At 38.3% G+C, this 19321-nt stretch overlaps 1 protein-coding gene across 7 annotated transcripts in view; it reads right to left on the reverse strand.

The window, feature by feature from the left end:
- Positions 1-19321, reverse strand: part of ANKRD28 (ankyrin repeat domain 28) — a 210187-nt gene that overhangs the window by 28689 nt on the left and 162177 nt on the right. For 6 of the 7 annotated variants that reach the window (XM_018053043.1, XM_018053058.1, XM_018053035.1 and 3 more), the window contains 7 exons: positions 16933-17145; positions 12876-12954; positions 12026-12140; positions 11010-11092; positions 9172-9235; positions 8898-8966; positions 6241-6381 (listed from right to left, as the gene is read on the reverse strand). In XM_018053043.1, the coding sequence (XP_017908532.1) occupies positions 6241-6381; positions 8898-8966; positions 9172-9235; positions 11010-11092; positions 12026-12140; positions 12876-12954; positions 16933-17145 (764 nt within the window). Of the gene's footprint in view, positions 1-6240; positions 6382-8897; positions 8967-9171; positions 9236-11009; positions 11093-12021; positions 12141-12875; positions 12955-16932; positions 17146-19321 lie in introns of those variants that run through there. The other variant, XM_018053069.1, reaches the window with a different exon arrangement.

The raw sequence follows: 19321 nt of genomic DNA on the forward strand, positions 1-19321 counted from the left end.
GAGTAACAGGCAAATTTGGCCTTGGAATATGGAATGAAGCAGGGCAAAGGCTAACAGAGTTTTGTCAAGAAAATGCACTGGTCATAGCAAACACTCTCTTCCAAAAACACAAGAGGAGATTCTACACATGGACATCACCAGATGGTCAACACCGAAATCAGATTGATTATATTCTTTGCAGTCAAAGATGGAGAAGCGCTATAAAGTCAGCAAAAACAAGACCAAGAGATGACTGTGGCTCAGATCATGAACTCCTTACTGCCAAATTCAGACTTAAATTGAAGAAAGTAGGGAAAACCACTAGACCATTCAGGTATGACCTTAATCAAACCCCTTATGATATACAGTGGAGTGACAAACAGATTCAAGGGATCAGATCAGATAAAAAGAGTGCCTGAAGAACTATGGACAGAGGATCGTGACACTGTACAGGAGGCAGGGATCAAGACCATCCCCAAGAAAAAGAAATGCAAAAAGGCAAAATGGTTGTCTGAGGAGGCCTTACAAATAGCTGTGAAAAGAAGGGACATGAAAAGCAAAGGAGGAAGGGAAAGATATGCCCATCTGAATACAGAGTTCCAAAGAACAGCAAGGAGAGATAAGAAAGCCTTCCTCAGTGATCAATGCAAAGAAATAGAGGAAAACAATAGAATGGGAAAGACTAGAGATCTCTTCAAGAAAATTAGAGATACCAAGGGAACATTTCATGCAAAGATGGGCTCGACAAAGGACAGAAAGGGTATGGACCCAACAGAAGCAGAAGATATTAAGAAGAGGTGGCAAGAATACACGGAAGAACTGTACAAAAAAGATCTTCACGACCCGGATAATCACAATGGTGTGATCACTTATCTAGAGCCAGACATCCTGGAACGTGAACTCAAGCGGGCCTTAGAAAGCATCACTACGAACAAAGCTAGTGGAGGTGATGGCATTCCAGTTCAGCTATTTCAAATTCTGAAAGATGATGCTGTGAAAGTGCTGCACTCAATATGCCAGCAAATTTGGAAAACTCAGCAGTGGTCACAGGACTGGAAAAGGTCAGTTTTCATTCCAATCCCAAAGAAAGGCAATGCCAAAGAATGCTCAAACTACCACACAATTGCACTTATCTCACACACTAGCAAAGTAATGCTCAAAATTCTCCAAGCCAGGCTTCAACAGTATGTGAAATGTGAACTTCCAGATGGTCAAGTTGGATTTAGAAAAGGCACAGGAATCAGAGATCAAATTGCCAACATCCGTTGGATCATCGAAAAAGCAAGGGAGTTTCAGAAAAACATCTACTTCTGCTTTATTGAGTAAGCCAAAGCCTTTGACTGTGTGGATCACAAGAAACTGTGGAAAATTCTGAAAGAGACTGGAATACCAGACCACCTGATCTCCCTCTTGAGAAATCTGTATGCAGGTCAGGAAGCAATAGTTAGAATTGGACATGGAACAAGACTGGTTCCAATAGGGAAAAAGAGTCCGTCAAGGCTTTATATTGTCATCCTGCTTATTTAACTTATATGCAGAGTACATCATGAGAAACACTGGGCTGGATGAAGCACAGACTGGAATCAAGATTGCTGTGAGAAAGATCAATATCCTCAGATTTGCAGATGACACCACCCTTATGGCAGAAAGTGAAGAAGAACTAAAAAGCCTCTTGATGAAAGTGAAAGAGAAGAGTAAAAAAGTTGGGTTAAAACTCAACATTCAGAAAACTATGGTCATGGTATCTGGTTCCATCATTTCATGGCAAATAGATGGGGAAACAGTGGAAACAGTGTCAGACTTTATTTTGGGGGGCTCCAAATCACTGCAGATGGTGACTGCAGACATGAAATTAAAAGATCCTTACTTCTTGGACAGAAAGTTATGACCATCCTAGATAGCATATTGAAAAGCAGAGACATTACTTTGCTAACAAAGGTCCGTCTAGTCAAGGCTATGGTTTTTTCAGTGGTCATGTATGGATGTGCGAGTTGGACTGTGAAGAAAGCTGAGCACTGAAGAATTGATGCTTCTGAACTGTGGTGTTGGAGAAGACTCTTGAGAGTCCCCTGGACTGCAAGGAAATCCAACCAGTCCATCCTAAAGGAGATCAGCCCTGGGATTTCTTTGGAAGGAATGATGCTGAAGCTGAAACTCCAGTACTTTGGCCACCTCATGCGAAGAGTTGACTCACTGGAAAAGACTCTGATGCTGGGAGGGATTAGGGCCAGGAGGAAAAGGGGACGACCGAGGATGAGATGGCTGGATGGCATCACTGACTCGATGGATGTGAATTTGAGTGAACTCTGGGAGATGGTGATGGACAGGGAGGCCTGGCGTGCTGCGATTCACAGGGGTCACAAAGAGTCGGACACAACTGAGCAACTGAACTGAACTGAGTGACTGAAGTGAAACTCATATAGGTCAGACTATTACTCCCACTTCACAGATGAAATGCAGAGTTTAAGTAACCTACCCAAGGTCTCACAGCAATGATAGTACAGGTATCAAACCTAATGCTGTCCTACATGCATAACCAGAACAGTTGAAAAGGCTGCTGAATGCAAAATTATATACAATAGTCAAATGTATTTCTCTATTTCATAGCAAAAGAAAATTTAAAGATAAGATTTATTTTGGCAGTAAAAATATGAAATACTTAGAAATAAACCTAAGGATTATAAAAGTTCCAAGAAGAATGTATGATTCCACTTATATAAGGTTCAAAACAGGCAAAAATACCCAATGCTATTAGAAGTCAAAATATGATTTCATTTTTGTGAAAATCTATCTCCACTAAAGTGTATCTTAGTGAAATATATCTATGTATTCATAAATACATGTATCTATAACCACATGAACACAGAAAAGACTATATAGTAGGTCTGTAACTCGGATGACACTACGCTGCTGCTGCTGCTGCTGCTAAATTGCTTCAGTAGTGTCCGACTCTGTGCGACCCCACAGACAGCAGCCCACCAGGCTCCTCCGTCCCTGGGATTCTGCAGGCAAGAATACTGGAGTGGGTTGCCACTTCCTTCTCCAATGCATGAAAGTGAAAAGTGGAAATGAAGTTGCTTAGTCGTGTCCAACTCTTAGCAACCCCATGGACTGTAGCCTACCAGGCTCCTCTGTCCATAGCATTTTCCAGGCAAGAGTATTGGAGCGGGTTGCCATTGCCTTCTCCCGATGACACTATGAGGGACATGAAACGATCTACATAAATTTATGGAAATACCTGTGTTACTGGTGGTTATCACAGAAGAAAAGGCATGAGGACTTCTTCCTTATACGTAATCAGAATAAGCACCCTCAGCCCCAGGTCCTTACCCTCGTGCTCATAGCCAGCCCTATTTCTGTTCAAATGGCAGAGAGTTTTGTTTATAAGTACTGAATACATTTAATGCTTTTGTTTGCTGAGTCATGACTGCCTACAGTGATTGCAGGCATCAGGATGATGGGCACAACTAGCAGGGTGAGTAGAAACGATGTCATGTATTTTTCCAACACTGATGGAAACTGAAGATAGAGGGACACACAGAGAGTAGAATTGTGCTACTAACTGTACATTAATTATAATAAGTTACTATTTGTCACTTTGAAAACAGAGAACCAGTGGCAGCGTGTCAAAAACCCCACAGTGTACACAACGTTCCCTGGGGAGGGAAACAGGACATTATCAACCATTAAAGAAGGAAACCAATAGACACACATTGCTAGTAACAGTATTTGAAGCCATTGGGAATTTGTTTCTCCTTTTAGAAAACATTTCACTCTGGCTTTGGCAGCAGAATGAATTACTCCAGATTCTCTTATTACCTAACCTATTCCTGGGATTTATAGCCTTGGAATCCGAAAAAATAAACCAACGCTTTAATTCTATTATGTAAGCCTCCAAAACTTGCTGAGAGAATGCCTCTGGTACTCTGTGGTTACTGTGGCGTAGAGCTTCCAGAAGTTCCCAGGGAACAAATCAGAGTTAATAAGTGATGGTGTTAGACAAGACCTCAGGGATTCTGATAGTTTAAAAATAAGAGAGAGGCTCCAAAAACAGCCCTAGATTCTTTAACACACATGACCTCAGTTTTCCCCACAATTCTGAGAATGAAGCCTACTTCTTAGAATTGTGGGGAAAACTGAGGTCATGTATATTAAAGAATCTAGCTTCTCTGGTGGCTCAGACGGTAAAGAATCTGCCTGCAATGCAGGAGACCTGCATTTGATCCCTGGGTTGGGAAGATCCCCTGGAGAAGGGCATGGCCACCCATTCCAGTATTCTTGCCTGGAGAATTCCACGGACAGAAGCGGCTGAAGGTCTACAGTCCATGGGGTCGCAAAGAGTTGGACACGACTGAGTGACTAAGAGTTTCACTTTTTCAGGATGATTCATTCTAATTTTATAGATAAGCTTTTGCCTAACAATTACTTGCTCAGGCTCAAAGAGGAGAATATGAAGACCTCAACACTTAAACTGGGTCTTTTGGATAAAGCTCATGTTTTTTCTAGTATATCAGGCTGCTTGTATTGATACTGAGAATTAAGTGTCTAAGTAATAGATATCTCTGGTCTACTGCTCAAAACAGCTTAAATTAGTTGAGAAAACTAACAATTTAATTCACTTTAGTACTAAGTACAGTTCTAAAGAAAAAGTAGACTTGCTTAAAATAAAACCACAAATCTCAAACAGTATAGGCTGAGCATTGTCATTTTTATGTTTTTGTGTAGGAATTCAGGTTTAACTGTCTAAGGGCAGGAGGACCATGGGGTAATCTCTGTGTCTATGTGACCTCAGTGCAATTTATGTACATCATTGGGTAACATCCAATAAGCAGTTTATGGGAACAGTGGTAAAGGACTATTGATGTGATATAGTCATTTTAGCTATCATCTATTTTAGGAAAACCTATAAATCAAATCTTGAAATTACAAAATTTATAAAATAATCTACTTACCTAAATTTACCCAAACACTTTCTGATTTACAAAGTGTTTATCACAGATTTCTTTAAAGCTCTACTACCCAAAAACATAATTCAAATAATTTATAGCTTCTCTAAAAAATTATCTATATTTAACTATTCTGATATATATGAAACTATATAAAGTATATATTTCTCCAAAAAGAAAATATAGTCATTCTTCAGTATCCAAGGGGGATTGGTTGCAAGAGTGCTTGTGGATATCAAAGACCATGAACCCTCAAGTCCCTTATAAAAAAATTAACATAACCCTACAATGAATATAGTCAGCTCCCCAAATCTGCAGATGCAAAACCAGCAGACACAAAGCGTTGATAGCATATTTACTAGAGCTTTCAAGATTAGAATTTTAACCACAAATCCAACATAACAAAAGGGATTTGTAACTACAGACACAGAATTTATAATAAATTAATATTTGTGAATAGTATCATTAAATTATGCTTTTTATAAGGAAATAGATCTCTATTAAATGCAACTTCCTTGAAGTATATTTTATAAAATCTTTCCCTCAAAACCATTATTTTTATTTTCTACCCTTCACTGACTCAGACTCATGGGGAATACCACAGATCCTGAAGATACCTTCTCTGACTCTAATGAGCTCATTTTCTTCCAAGAAGGTAATATACATTAAGGTACGGACATCTGACCAACTTCAGGTGAATATTAATTATGAAAGAATTTATAAATCTCTCATTTGTTTTTATTAAGTCATCCTTGGGCAACATTTATTCACTCGCTATCTACATAATTTACTTAAGTAATATTTAGCACTAACTATGCGTCTAATTCTGCCAGTTCAATTACTCCCCATTTAAACACAAATTTACAGGGATCCCTTGGGAATATGAACGCTCTGCCTCTGGAGGACACTGGTAGTCCAGTCTCTGCCCATCTTCTGACGGCACTGTCCGTCTACCTCTTGCCTCTCCTTTTCCCGATTATACACTCAGCACTGCTGCCTCTGAGAAGTCAGGTGGCAAAAGCTTGGAGGTGATAGATACTAAGATGTGCTTCAGGAAGGGAGGACAAAAAGGGACCTTTATACTTCTTCTACCACCTCATTAGTTCAGAAGGCAGGTTGCTGGTAGAAGCAGGTAGTAATAACTATGATTAAGAATAACTATAAAAACAACTTATTTTCCACACTAAACACCCAGGGAAAGAAATAATAAAGAGCACAAAAAGGAAATACAAATTTGCTATGAAAGTCGCCACCCGTCTGGAAGGTGCTGGTCTATGGAAACAATGACCCTTCATTCTCACCACGTGACACTCACTTGCCATCTGTGTCTGACGTCGCCGCATAGTGCAGGGGTGTGCATCCTCTCTCGTCAAGGTCATTCACGCTTGCCCCCGAGCCCACAAGAGCGAACAGGCACTGGTAATTGCAGTTGGCAGCGGCATAATGCAGCGGAGATCTTTTCGCCCAAATTAAAAAAAAAGAAAAAAAGCAGTCAGGGACACACCCCAGGAAGTAAGAGCACAGTTGATCCACCCAATTATAAATACTGTATTTATAGTAAGTTGGAGGTTGATTTCTGCCATATACTAAGTCTTACAAAGGGCCAGACAGAAAGCTAGGAGGAGAAACCAAGATGCCTGAGAGCCTCTAAGAAAACAAAACAAGACAGAAAGACAGTTAAAAGTAAAAGAATGTAAAATAAGATAGAAACACAGTTAAAAGCATTTCATAGCTCAGACAGTAACAATTACAGTTTTTTGAGTGAATTATGGATAACCTTCATATTCTGCTCCAAAACTTGAAAACTTGTGTTCTTCTTCCTCCTAATACCATCAGCAATCTGAGAATAGTTTTCATTTTAACAAAGCTTCCCCGATACTAATACAAATGTTTCATAGTACAGAGGTAGCAGCTTCTGTTACGTCTCGGTAGAGGAATAAAGTAAGAAAAATACAGAAGTATTAAAAAGAATGCTGTAATATCAACTATGTGGGAGAGCTGCACAGTAATATCAGATTTCTCAAGCAAAAAATGCATAGTTTTGAAGATTTTTCATCACTTTGAAGAGCTAGGGTACTGTGTTAATTACCAGAGACGGAATATTTGTAGCTTATTTCTTTCCAGTTACTGAAATGAAAAAGAATGCTATTAAATTTAGGAGTTTCTGTATTTAGATTACAAAACTATAATGATTCATGACTTTTCATTTAAAAAAAGAGGAAGAAGAAAGAAAACAGAAAAGTGAAGGTGAATTTAGTCCAGAGTCTTCACGGCATATTGTTTTCTAAAATATATACCTGGGAAAATGACAGTGAAGAATTATTTTACTTTATTGGATAATAGTATAATATAGTAATAGTATTTTTGAAGATGCAATTGATCCTGAATTACTTTCAAGCCTGTAAACTCAGAAGCCCTATCTGTAGCATACAGTGCTTCATGCGCTACAAACTAACTAATGTGAGCTGGTTAAAGTCTGCTTGCACCTGCATGCCCTAGAGCCTGTGCTCCACAACAAGCCACTGCAACTGGAGGGGAGCCCTGCTCACCACAACCAGAGGAGGGGAGCCCCGCTCACCACAACCAGAGGAGAGCCCACACAGCAATGAAGATCCAGCACAGCCAAATACATAAAATAAATAAATCTTAAAAAAAAAAAAAAGCACACTTACAAATATAAATTAGCTATAAAAATATTGCACTTCAAAGACAAAGTGATCTTTGATTTCCTGGGTCACTGGCTCCTTCAGTCAGAAGGCTTATGGGAACAGTCTGTTCCTCAAAGGAATGGCGGGGTCAGACAGTTGTTTTCACTTTTCTCTCACACACTTCTGATTCCCTACCACACGTGATTCTATTGACCTCTGCACTATACCATTCCCAGGCAGTGATACATTATTCACACATTTCCTTCCAACACATACTCTCTCTTATCACATGCTCTGATATAATTCTCAAACTCTTGACACACAATTTTGCTCATATTGCCACCTTTCTTTTTCTTTTTCTTACTGAGGTAACACTGGTTTATAACACTGCATAAGTTGCATGCATACAACATTAGACTTCTGTTCACACTATAACATGCTCAGCTGTTTTTCAAACTGCCTTCCACCCTTTCCTATATGGTTCTAACAGACATTGGGTCAATTCCCACTCTAAGTAACTTAGCAGACCCCGGTGGCTTTAATCACTGCAGTCACAGATGCAAGCAACAGTGAGGTCTGGGGCTGAACAGTGAGAATGCGGACTGGCTGAGTGACTACACAGGGAGTCTGCATTCACATTTGTGACCTGTTTCCTCCCTCCTAGTGCTCTGGAACCAAAACTAGGCCATAGAGTCTCTAAGAAAGAATGACTTGAGGGAATGGAGAACTACCACTGCTCTTGTAAGGTTCTGTTTAGGGAGCATGGGTTTAAATTTTCATAGCTATAAAGGAAGCGGAGGAATGTCATCATAAAAGGTGCATAGTGCTTATAAAGTAAAACTGTGGCTGGTAGGCTGGGGCTATGGCAGGGGCCCAGTTGGAAGAAGGTTGTGGGTAAGAATGAATATTCAGAAGTTATCTACTTATTGGAATCTTTCAACAAATCATGATCACAATGTAAATGATGTGAATTTTTTTTAGTTAACTCACAGAAGCCAAATAACAAGATTAAGAAACTCATTAAGGAAGTCATTAAGGACTTCCCTCATGGCTTAGACAGTAAAAAACCCGCCTGCAATGCAGGAGACACGGGTTCGAGCCTCGGGTCAGGAAGATTCCCTGGAAAAGGGAATGGCAACCCTCACCAGTATTCTTGTCCGGGAAATCCCATGGACAGAGCAGCCTGGTGGCCTACAGTCCATGGGGCTGCAAAGAGCTGGACATGACTGAGTGACTAACACACAGACGCCAAATTATAATTTAAGAAAGTCATTAAGCAAATAACATTAAGCAGGAGCCACAGAGGAACTGTACCACAGCTCACCTTCCAAACTTGTCTTTTTTGTTGAAGTCTGCACCAGTATTCAGCAGAAGGTTTAGGCACTCCAAATTACTACCCAGGAAAAATACAATGGGAAGATGCAACTGTCAATAACTTTATGATGAAATTGGGAGGTTTAAGTAAGTATAAAAGTATGTTTTCAAATGAGGTCAGAGTGAATAAAATACTATGACTTATATTTTACGAAACAACAACAAAAAAACCTGCCTTGATCAGCTACATGTTTTTAAAAAAAGTAAAAATTTTGTTAACATACCCTCCAGCTGCAGCTGCATGTAGACAGGTCCTGCCAAAATCATCTGGGGTATCTATATCAAATCCTACAAGAATGAATACATCTTACATAATACTATATGCATGTTACTTTATGTTAAAGCATTACATTAACAATGTAAAAAAATCACACCCCATCATACACCAAATTTTGACTTACAAATAGGTACAAATTAATTGAAAACAGATTAATAATGTATTTTTTTAAATTACCACTAAAAGACTGAGAGTTTTTCAAAACAAATGCTAGAGTACTTGTTTAAAAGTCATAGGATACAATGGAATATTATTCAGCAGTAAAAAGAAATAAAGTACTGATACATACTTATAACACTGGACTACCCTTCAGAACATTTCTAAGTGAAAAACCAGTCACAAAACCATGTTAGGTGATTCTACCTTTACAACCTACCTAGAACAGGTAAATTTAGGATGGAAAGTATATTATTGATTACTAAGGGCTGGGGGAGGGAAGAAATGGGGAACTGATGCCAAATGAAGTTTCTCTGGGTGTGGGCGGTAGCAAAAATGTTCTAAAACCCACTTAGTCATGGTCACGCATCTCTGTGAATATACTCAACTGTAAGATACGTGAACATCTGGGGGGGCAGGTGTGCCATGCTGCACGGCATGTGGGATCTCAGTTCCCAGACTGCAAACTGCACCCCCTGCCTTGAGAAGCACAGAGTAACCACTGGACTGCCAGGGAAGCCCCATGAATGATTTCTTAGTAAACTTTTTCCTTTGCTACCCGTGGATTACTACTAACACTGAGAAGAGAGTTTTATAATTCTCTTTCATAGATAAATGAGTATGTGATTACTTGTGGCATGCATACACTTAAAAACACTCAAAACACAATTACATCACTTAAAAGATATCACTAAGGGATTCCCTGGTGGCTCAGTGGTAAAGAATGCACCTGCAGAAGCAGAAGATGCAGGTTCAATCCCTGGTCCGGGAGGATCCCACATGCTGCAGGGCAGCTGAGCTCGAGCACCACAGCTACTGAGCCTGCCCTCTGGAGCCCGGGAGCCACGACTCTGGAGCCAGCACGCCTAGAGCTGGAGCTCCGCACCAAGAGAGGCCAGCGCAACATGAAGCTGTCACCACAGCTACGGGGCAGCCCCTGCCCTCCCCAACCAAGAAGAAGCCCTCTCAGCAACGAAGACCCAGCAAAGCCAAGGCGGAAAAAAAGGTATCATTAAGAAAAACTCAGAAGGGTCTGCCTCACAATACGCTGATTTTCCCAGAAACTCCCATAATTCTTTCAGCAAGCATAAGTATTAAGTAATATATAAAATTTGTTCAACTTTTGTAACATGCGAATAGAATACTATTTAAAGTAAAATCTCATATATTTAGTACTTCTATGCATTTTCATAATTATCTTTATAGTAATATTTATATTAACAGAAAGCTACTGATACTGTTTTGTTTCAAACTATGACCATGGAATTTTAAAATAGTAATTAAATATGGTATAAATTTCAGACCTAGAAGAGACTGTAAACTGGTCACTGGCTCTTAAAAAGGAACCATGCAAATGAAGATATTTTGCTTCCAGACATAAAGGGACTACTTTAGAAATATTCCACATGCCATTCCCCAACTAAGAGAAAAGAAGAAATCACTAGAAAAATAAAACCTTTCCCAGAGTTGAAGGGAAAATCAAATCTTATAGGGCCCAACATCTTCTAAGAGGGGTTAATAAATGATCCATATTTGGACATATTTGTATATAATTTTGCAAAAGCAGGAGAGAAGGGAGTTTGGGGGAAGCATAAAAGAGGATAATTTGTCTGTGAAGGTTCCACTCACCAGAAGAAAGAAGTTTCCTACAGCAATCTGAAAAACCACTTAAGGCTGCCAAATGGAGGGGGAACATTCCATGTATGCCACGTCTAAAGCAAAGAGGACAGTATCTTTATCACAATGTGAGAAAAATGCAATCACTTAAATAAAGTAAAAAGAAACTACTTAACTTCCCCAGCAACTTTCCTCTTGGAGCAGGGTTTTTCGAGCTCAGACTACTGTCACTGTGGACTTTCTGTGGGTCTGTGTGTGTGTGCTGGGGAGAGGGCAACACATCACCAGTGTCCCTGGGCTCGACCTACATGGGATGGCAGTGGCACTCTCCCCAGGTTAGGACAACCAAAAATGACTCTAGACATTTGTCTCAGAGCAAAAACCATCCCACCTGCTTTGCCATCAAGAATCATTACCACAAGGCAAAATGTTTTGCTTAAGACTGTTCACTGCAGTAATTTTTCCTAGCAATAAAAAATCAGAAGTTGTGTTTGTAAATGAGGAGAATGAATAAACTGTGAAATCTTTACACAAGAATTAAATTTTAGAAAACGAATGAATTAGAGTTACTTACAGAGATTAGGAAAGGAAAAAAAGCCCAAATTTATATTCACATGGCTAAATCAACAACCGCGTGTAGAAGAAAAGCTTCATGAAGCATACAGTGGCATACCATTTTTAGAAAGCTTAAAAGAATATTTAAAACATATTTACGAACATATAAAAGTATAATAAAAATTTAAAACTACACATAGGAATGATAAGCATCAATTTAAGTAGGGTGTGTATTTCTGCAGAGCATGCAAGAGAATCCATCTTTCAAACAAAATTTTACATGGAAACTTGAACATATTAGTCATAATCTAGAAAGAACTGGGATAAAAAACATAAAAAGACCCAATGAAGTCGTATTAAACATTCTATTACATCATCAACACAAAGAGGAAAAAGCTCAAGCAATAGTACCACGTTAAGGACAAAAGTCAAGCACTTCCCTGCCAAGCCATCAACACCTGGCAAGCACTTACTTGGCGGTGTCGGCCCCACTTGTAATGAGGGTGTTGATGAGCAGCTCGTGGCCATACCTCGCTGCTATGTGCAAAGGAGTGTTGCCATTCTTATCTTCACAGTCGATTATAGCTCCTGCAACAAAGGAGGAATAAAATCCATAGATTTCATCCACAGCACAGTTACTGGGGCAGGCACTGGGATTACAGATTTTATACTTGAAGCAATTTTGTGAACTGAGCATAAGATTTTAATAGATTTAAAAATCAGAAGACAGTCTGCAATGCCTCATGAATTATCTGATCAGGAGTTTACTCCTACCCTTTCCTTGCCAAATGAGAACAGCTGTTGTCTTAAGTATCAATACTACTTACAAACAGTTCCTTGGAACATGGCTTGTGAAACACTGCCTTAAAGTAATGTACCCAAAAGTCCTTTTCATTTAAAAGTTTAGCTTGTCTAGTACTAACTCAAATACAAAAGAATACAAGTTTAGAAAAGAAATGAAAATGCTAAAAACAGTTCAAAATATTCAAAAAAGGAAACAGAAATGCAACTGAGTTTTGTCAATATATAATAAACTGCAGTGGAAAGGCAGAGTTACTTTTCTATTTAGCATGTTTTTTAAAAGCCAGTACTAACTGTTAGTGATATTATATAAATAATCTAAGCGAAACAATACAGAAATAAATAAAAAACGACTATAAAAGATACATGTACGTGGCATTTAAAATTCATTATCTGATTTTCATGAGATATGATATCAAATGTCAAAAATATGTATACTGCTATGATAATTCCTCAATACCATTCATTATGTGGATGCTTTTACTACACTTTAGAAAAAAAACAAACAGAAATACTTTTTACCACTCTGGATAATGGTTTGTGATCTGGAGAATCTACCATGGAGGGCAGTCATGTGCAGTGGAGTTTTTCCATCTTTGCTCTGAAATAGACACAAAAAAGATTTAAAATTCTGGTTCTATTCATAACACATAATTCTTCCTTTTATTTTGAATGTCCTCTTGCAACTTTATTTTGTGTAACTATCACCCAGGCATTAGGTCTAATAGATGCCTATGGCAGTGTAAAACAGTTATCTGAAATTATGAACTAATGTTTTAGTATGTGTACCATAAAGCACAAATACACAATGCCTACAGTTTATAGAAGGTCCCGAGTGGTAGCTGTCTTATAATCTTAATATCACTCTTATTTCACAGATGGGGGAACTGAAGAACAAGGATACTAATGATTTGACCAAGGTCACGTCATTGGAAGTGGTACAGCCAGGATTTGCTGCCCAAGGTTCAAAAATTTCACATTGCTATAATTCTTTTGTCCTAAAAGAAATGCTGAATCCCTCCCTGACCAAGGAAAAGTGAATGTCAGAATTAACTTCAGCCACTATAATTTACTTTAAAAACTTTATACATTATTTAGTTTATAATTACTTGTAATCAATATTGTTAGCTATTTTCCCAAATTAGTTAAGATAATAAACTAGACTGGTTGTGCATGTGTATTCAATGTAGAAATTCTGAAATTTCAGAAGAATTCCAAATATGAAGAAAAACAATGCCTGAATTAGTGGTATCTTTTACTGTGAGTTAGGTAAAGTCCCTTCTTTCCTAAATTATTTTGTTAATGAAAACATACATGTGATTATCACAAAGGAAAGAAGTATTTGGGGTACTCTGGTTATCTCACCAAAATTTAAAGTATAGGATGGGGGTGGGAAAAGGTATAATAGCTATCTGGTTTGACAACTGGATATATTGCATGAAATTGTATTTTTTTTTTTTTTTGCTTTCAACATACATACTATACAGTTTCTATCCTCTATAGTAACCGATTATAGAATAAACACTTGAAGAATGGAAGGGAAAAAGGCAGTAAGTGACATTATCAATGTAGCGGGGTTCATGGTAAGCAAGGTTATGAAAAACCAGACCTATATTGCTCTTTTAAAAAGAACATTCACTTTACATCTAAATAGTATTTTGTAGGACAATCAATTAAAAAACTTATAAACTGAATATTTATGAACCTAATTTACATTCCAAATGTAAGTCACCCACAACCTGATCAGGTCAGAAACATCAAAATAGAGAATGAAATGGGAGGAAAAGATGAAGGAGAAAGATGACTTGATAAGGAGGACCTGAGGTCAGCAAGTATGACTTTCTTTCTTATAAGGCAAATATTAAAGCCATAGTGCCTTATTCAAATAACCATTTGACAAATATAGGAAACGTTGGTGTCAGTAACGAAGATATATTCTTGAATGAAAACACATTCTTATTACTTGAAAACTCACTACTATCTACAGTTTTTACATTATGTCAGGGTTGGACGGTACCCAGAAATCGTCAACAACCCAGAGAGTGTGTTTCAACGAGCTTGGCGCTAAGGTAACTGGACAGCTGCACATCAGCAGGAAGTCACACATCCTTAGTCAAGATCAAAGCAACTTTTATGAAATCTAGTTTTAAATCAATGTCATGGCCTGTTGTCTTCAAATCTACTTCACCACCACATCGTAACTGCTTTGCAAAATATTCCCTTGTCATGTGTAAAATCCACCACTCAATTTTCTAAATCATTAAGGAAGTAACGTCAAATAGGACCATTGATATGAGCAAGTAATCCTCTTGTAGAAATGATTCTCATCTCTACATTTCAAAAGAAAACACAGACTTAAAAATAACCACAGGTACTGGTCAGCTACATAGGCAATGACACATGAACCAAGTAATTAAATTATCTTCAAACTATAGTAACTGTCTGTCTAAACAGCACTGTATAAAATAAACAGCTTAATTTTTACTGAGCAATCGATACACTAAAAACTGCGTAACAGTTAATGATATAGGTGGCTCAGAGGTTAAAGCGTCTGCCTCTAATACGGGAGACCTGGGTTCGACCCCTGGGTTGGGAAGATCCCCTGGAGAAGGAAATAGCAACCCACTCCAGTATTCTTGCCTGGAGAATCCCATGGATGGAGGAGCCTCGTGGGCTACAGTCCATGGGGTTGCAAAGAGTCGAACATGACTGAGAGACTTAAGTCTCTCTTACTCCAAGACACTTAATATTTAACAAAGATAATTTTAACTATAGCCACTTTATCATAAACAGATCTGTCTAGACTAAAAATATCTGATGAGATCTTTTCATTTGAAAACTGTTAAGATAATTTCAATTTTTTTTATTTTGAAATACTCTTTACTAAAAAATATTACTAGGCTTTTGAGGAAACAAGGAACAAACTTTCCACTCCTGTAAGAATTTTTTTTTTTTCTGTGCACTGATTATCCCAACAGCAGGAATTCTTCAAATCAAGATAAATTCAAATAAATTCAAAATAAGTTAAAATTTATTATGACATTTTTAGAAGTTATTTAAATTATTAAAAATAAAACTTCAGTAGGTGATCTATCTGACTGAGAACCGAAAGCTTTAAATGTGTTTTCTTAAAAGAAACACTTGTACCAGAGAGGGATTTTTTTTTTTTTAATATATTATGCCCTTTCCTTCCATGGTTTGATATGTATAAATTCTGTCCTTTAGCTGGCAGAGGGCAATTTAGAGCAATGACCTAAATATAGATGGGCTTGCTGCTGTTACAGCTGTCAGAGTGGGTCAGTGGCATTGTTAAAGGATGTTTTCAAGTTAGAGGTGAGAAAATGGACTCCCTTTCCTATCCTCTGAAAGACACCAGCTCATCACACCTACAAAAGGAGCTGAAATGTTATGTAATGAAGCTCTGAAAACATTTGAATTCGAAGCTTAAATGTTTTTACTAATCCTAAATGGTTCTATTTTTTTTTTAATGGTTTCTTTTTTTCATACCACAAGCCATGGTTTGGCAAGTGCTCAAAGAATGAATTAATAAATTAATACAGACACAATCAGTGAAAGCAACTTGGAAAATATAAAGGACAAGTACACATTATAAAGTAGTTATGTTCAAAATTGTGGTTACATGTGCATTTCCAAAGACTTATGCAGTAAAAGTACGTTTACTTTAGCTCCAGAACTTTTACGTATTTCTAAAACTCAAATGCTCACTCTTGAAAGTGACTGACCAAAAATCAACTATTCCTTGTATGTAAAACACTGATACTCGTCTTTTAACTTTTCTAATGTGAAAAATTTCAAAACAGGAACGTTGAAAGAATATTACTGTGAACACCCGTGTGCATGCCACCTAGAGTCTACTGCTAACATTCTACTATATGAACATTATCATACATCAGTCTCTCTCCACCCACCCACGCTATTAAGTGATTTTTTTTTTTTTTTTTTTGACCAAGCTGTGTGGTATGCAGAATAAGGGATGAAACCCATGCCTGCCCCATAGTGGAAGCTCAGAATGTTAACCACTGGACTGCCAGGGAAGTCCCTAAATGATACTTTTCAAAATTAGCTACAGATAACGCTACTTATTGCCTCTAAAACAGTTTGGTATGTGTATCATTAACTAAGGTTCAATATTAGCTTGGTTTGTAACCTTCTAAGGGAACATATACATGCAATGAGACCTATGAAATCTTAAATGTACCACTTGATGAGTTTTGACTAATTCTTATTCATATAACCCAAGCTCTCAAAATACAGGACATTACCACCATACCAGAAGGTTCCCCCATGCCTTTTTATCAATCCCTCCTCCAGAGACAATAACTGTCCGGTTTTCTACCCCCAACTACAGATAGTCTGGCACCCCATTACTATTCGTCTATTCTAAAACTTTATGTAAATGGGAACAGTGAACAAATTCTTGTGTAACACTTTTACTCAGCATAGTACTTTTAAGACTTATCTGTGTATGTACCAGAAACTCATTCCTTTTCATTGCTGAATGGTGTATTAATATGGCACAACCCGAAACACTAGGCAGGGACTTTGATTTGGCTCCTACCTTCATATTGACATCGGCCCCATTGCCCACTAGAAGCTCTAAACACAGTGCTCCGTGTGTGGATGCAGCGGCGAAGTGCAGAGGAGTGAACCCTTTCTCATTCTTCTGATTCACATTAGCACCAGAGTCTATCAGTTCATTCACGACAACATCCTGTCCATTGTAGCAGGCTACGTGAAGAGGTGTGTTTCCATAGGCGTTCGGTTCATTCATCTATTGGAAGACAAAAATGTCAATGTGAATGCAGTCTCCCTAATTACTAGTGTTGTGAGCTACCTTAACAACGTTGTGGTTGAAATCAAATTATTAAAGTGAGAAACTGGGATAAATAATACAGATAAGGCTTATAATTTTAAACTTATTAAAAAAAAATGAATATAACTACAGCATTTGGTGTCAAATGAATTTTGTATCATCAGGGAATATAATTCATATAGACAATGTCTATTTCAAGACAAAATTGAATGATTCCAAGAGATATTTTAGGAAAATGAAAACAAATATTTTAAAAAGCATTCTCGGTAAGAGACAATTATAGCATTAACTCTAAGAATCATGAAAAATGAACACAAACTGAAAATTGACATATATTGAAAAACACACATATTTTCTCCTGGTTCATTTACAGTGACCAAAGACGAAAGCTGGTTTTTAGTAGACGGCAAGATTTTTTAAAAATGAGTGACACCCTTTCCTATTTATTTAACTCATTTTTGCAACAAACTTAGGCTCTAGATATTTTCCAGCCTACATACTGATACACTGATATGTTACCAAAACGAGTATGCTCTAAACAATGTAATCAATACTGAGAAATAATTCATGTAACTCAAGTTTATCTTTCTATTCCTTAAAAAATATATTGGATTAATATTTTCAAGTTTACACAGCTTTCCTGTAATGAAGAATTTTACCTTTGCCCATCCTCTGGGAGGTAACCCATGGCACACCTCAGAGACATGTCTCTGTCTAGGGTGGGAGCTGGCTACCCTGCCCCTGAGGGAGGGTCAGCAGAGCGGATAGTCTTCAGAGGGCAGGGCCACACAAACAGCCCTGTGATCAGGGGGCAGGGCCACATAAGCAGCCATGGGATCTGGGGGAAGGGCTTTGGATCACTTGGTCTCAGTGGACTGAAATCAGCCACATGAGCAATTCTGGCCAACCCTGCCTGTGTAGTGGGATCTCAACAAAACTCTGACAACAAAGCTCAGGTGAGCTGCTCTGATTGGCAGCACTGTGTGCCTATGTCCACTCTGATGCTGGGAGATTGGAGTCCTAACTCTGCAGGGAGAGGCCAACGGGAGCTTTGTGTTTAGAATACTTGTGTGTCTCTTCCTTTGGCTGATCTTAATTTGTATTTTTTCTGTGTAATAAATCATATCTGTGAGTATAATAGTGCTCAGTAAGTTTCTGGAGTCCTTCCAGTGAATTATCAAAGCTGAAGGTAGTTTTGTGCCCTCTATCCTTGTGGTTGGGCCCAATTTATCACAGCTTTAACATTTTCCTTTCTCAGATCTCCAGTAACAGAAATTAGAGGAACTGAAAAAGTCACACGTAACTTTAGTCAAATCATCTAGATTTCATCACCAAAAGCTGGCGACCTAAAACAGATTCTCCCTTGTCCCAGAACTTTGAGAGATTACATTTACTGCCTTCAGGCACCCACCTCATGGCCATTTGTTATGGCAGCTCTTAGAAGCGGAGTCATGCAATCAGAGGCCATGGGTCACTAAGCAGCTCAAAGGCTGACCACTTTTTCTTGAAAAACACTCTCACCAGAGTTTATTTTGTTGCCAATAAAATAGGCTTTAAAAACTGTCCCAGAACAGACTTGAAACAGTGGCCAGAAGTAGGCTGTCTCATTTGTCTAGATTCAGGGTCTCTTGGGCATCATAATCTCTGTGCCGAAGCAGAGCTACAGGAAGTGCTGAGTTGAAAATAAACCTTTCATCTGTCTGCACTCTACAAGATTCCACCTAACTGTGTTTGGCTTCCTGATCCCTATCTTTCAAAAATTAAGAGCTTCACACAGTCTTTAAATTAATGAATAGTTCAACCAGATCACCTCATCGACTATCTTTCTGTCTTTGCAGCTGATCTGAACTACCTCCCTCTCTCCTGGTTGTTTTAAATCAGTGGCTTAGTGGTAAAGAATCTGCCTGCCCATGCAGGAGACACGGGTTCAATCCCTGGATTGGGACGATCCCCTGGAGAAGGAAATGGCAACCCACTTATTCCTGAGAAATCCCACGGACAGAGGAACCTGGTGGTCTACAGTCTATGGGGTCGTGGAAGAGTCGGACATGACTTAGCAACTAAACAACAACAAATAATCTGTGTTTTAAAGAACGATATGAGCTTGTCAGACCTGTACCTAAAATAAGAGTAG

The sequence above is a fragment of the Capra hircus genome, chromosome 1, assembly GCF_001704415.2.
Source record: "Capra hircus breed San Clemente chromosome 1, ASM170441v1, whole genome shotgun sequence".
NCBI lineage: Eukaryota > Metazoa > Chordata > Mammalia > Artiodactyla > Bovidae > Capra > Capra hircus.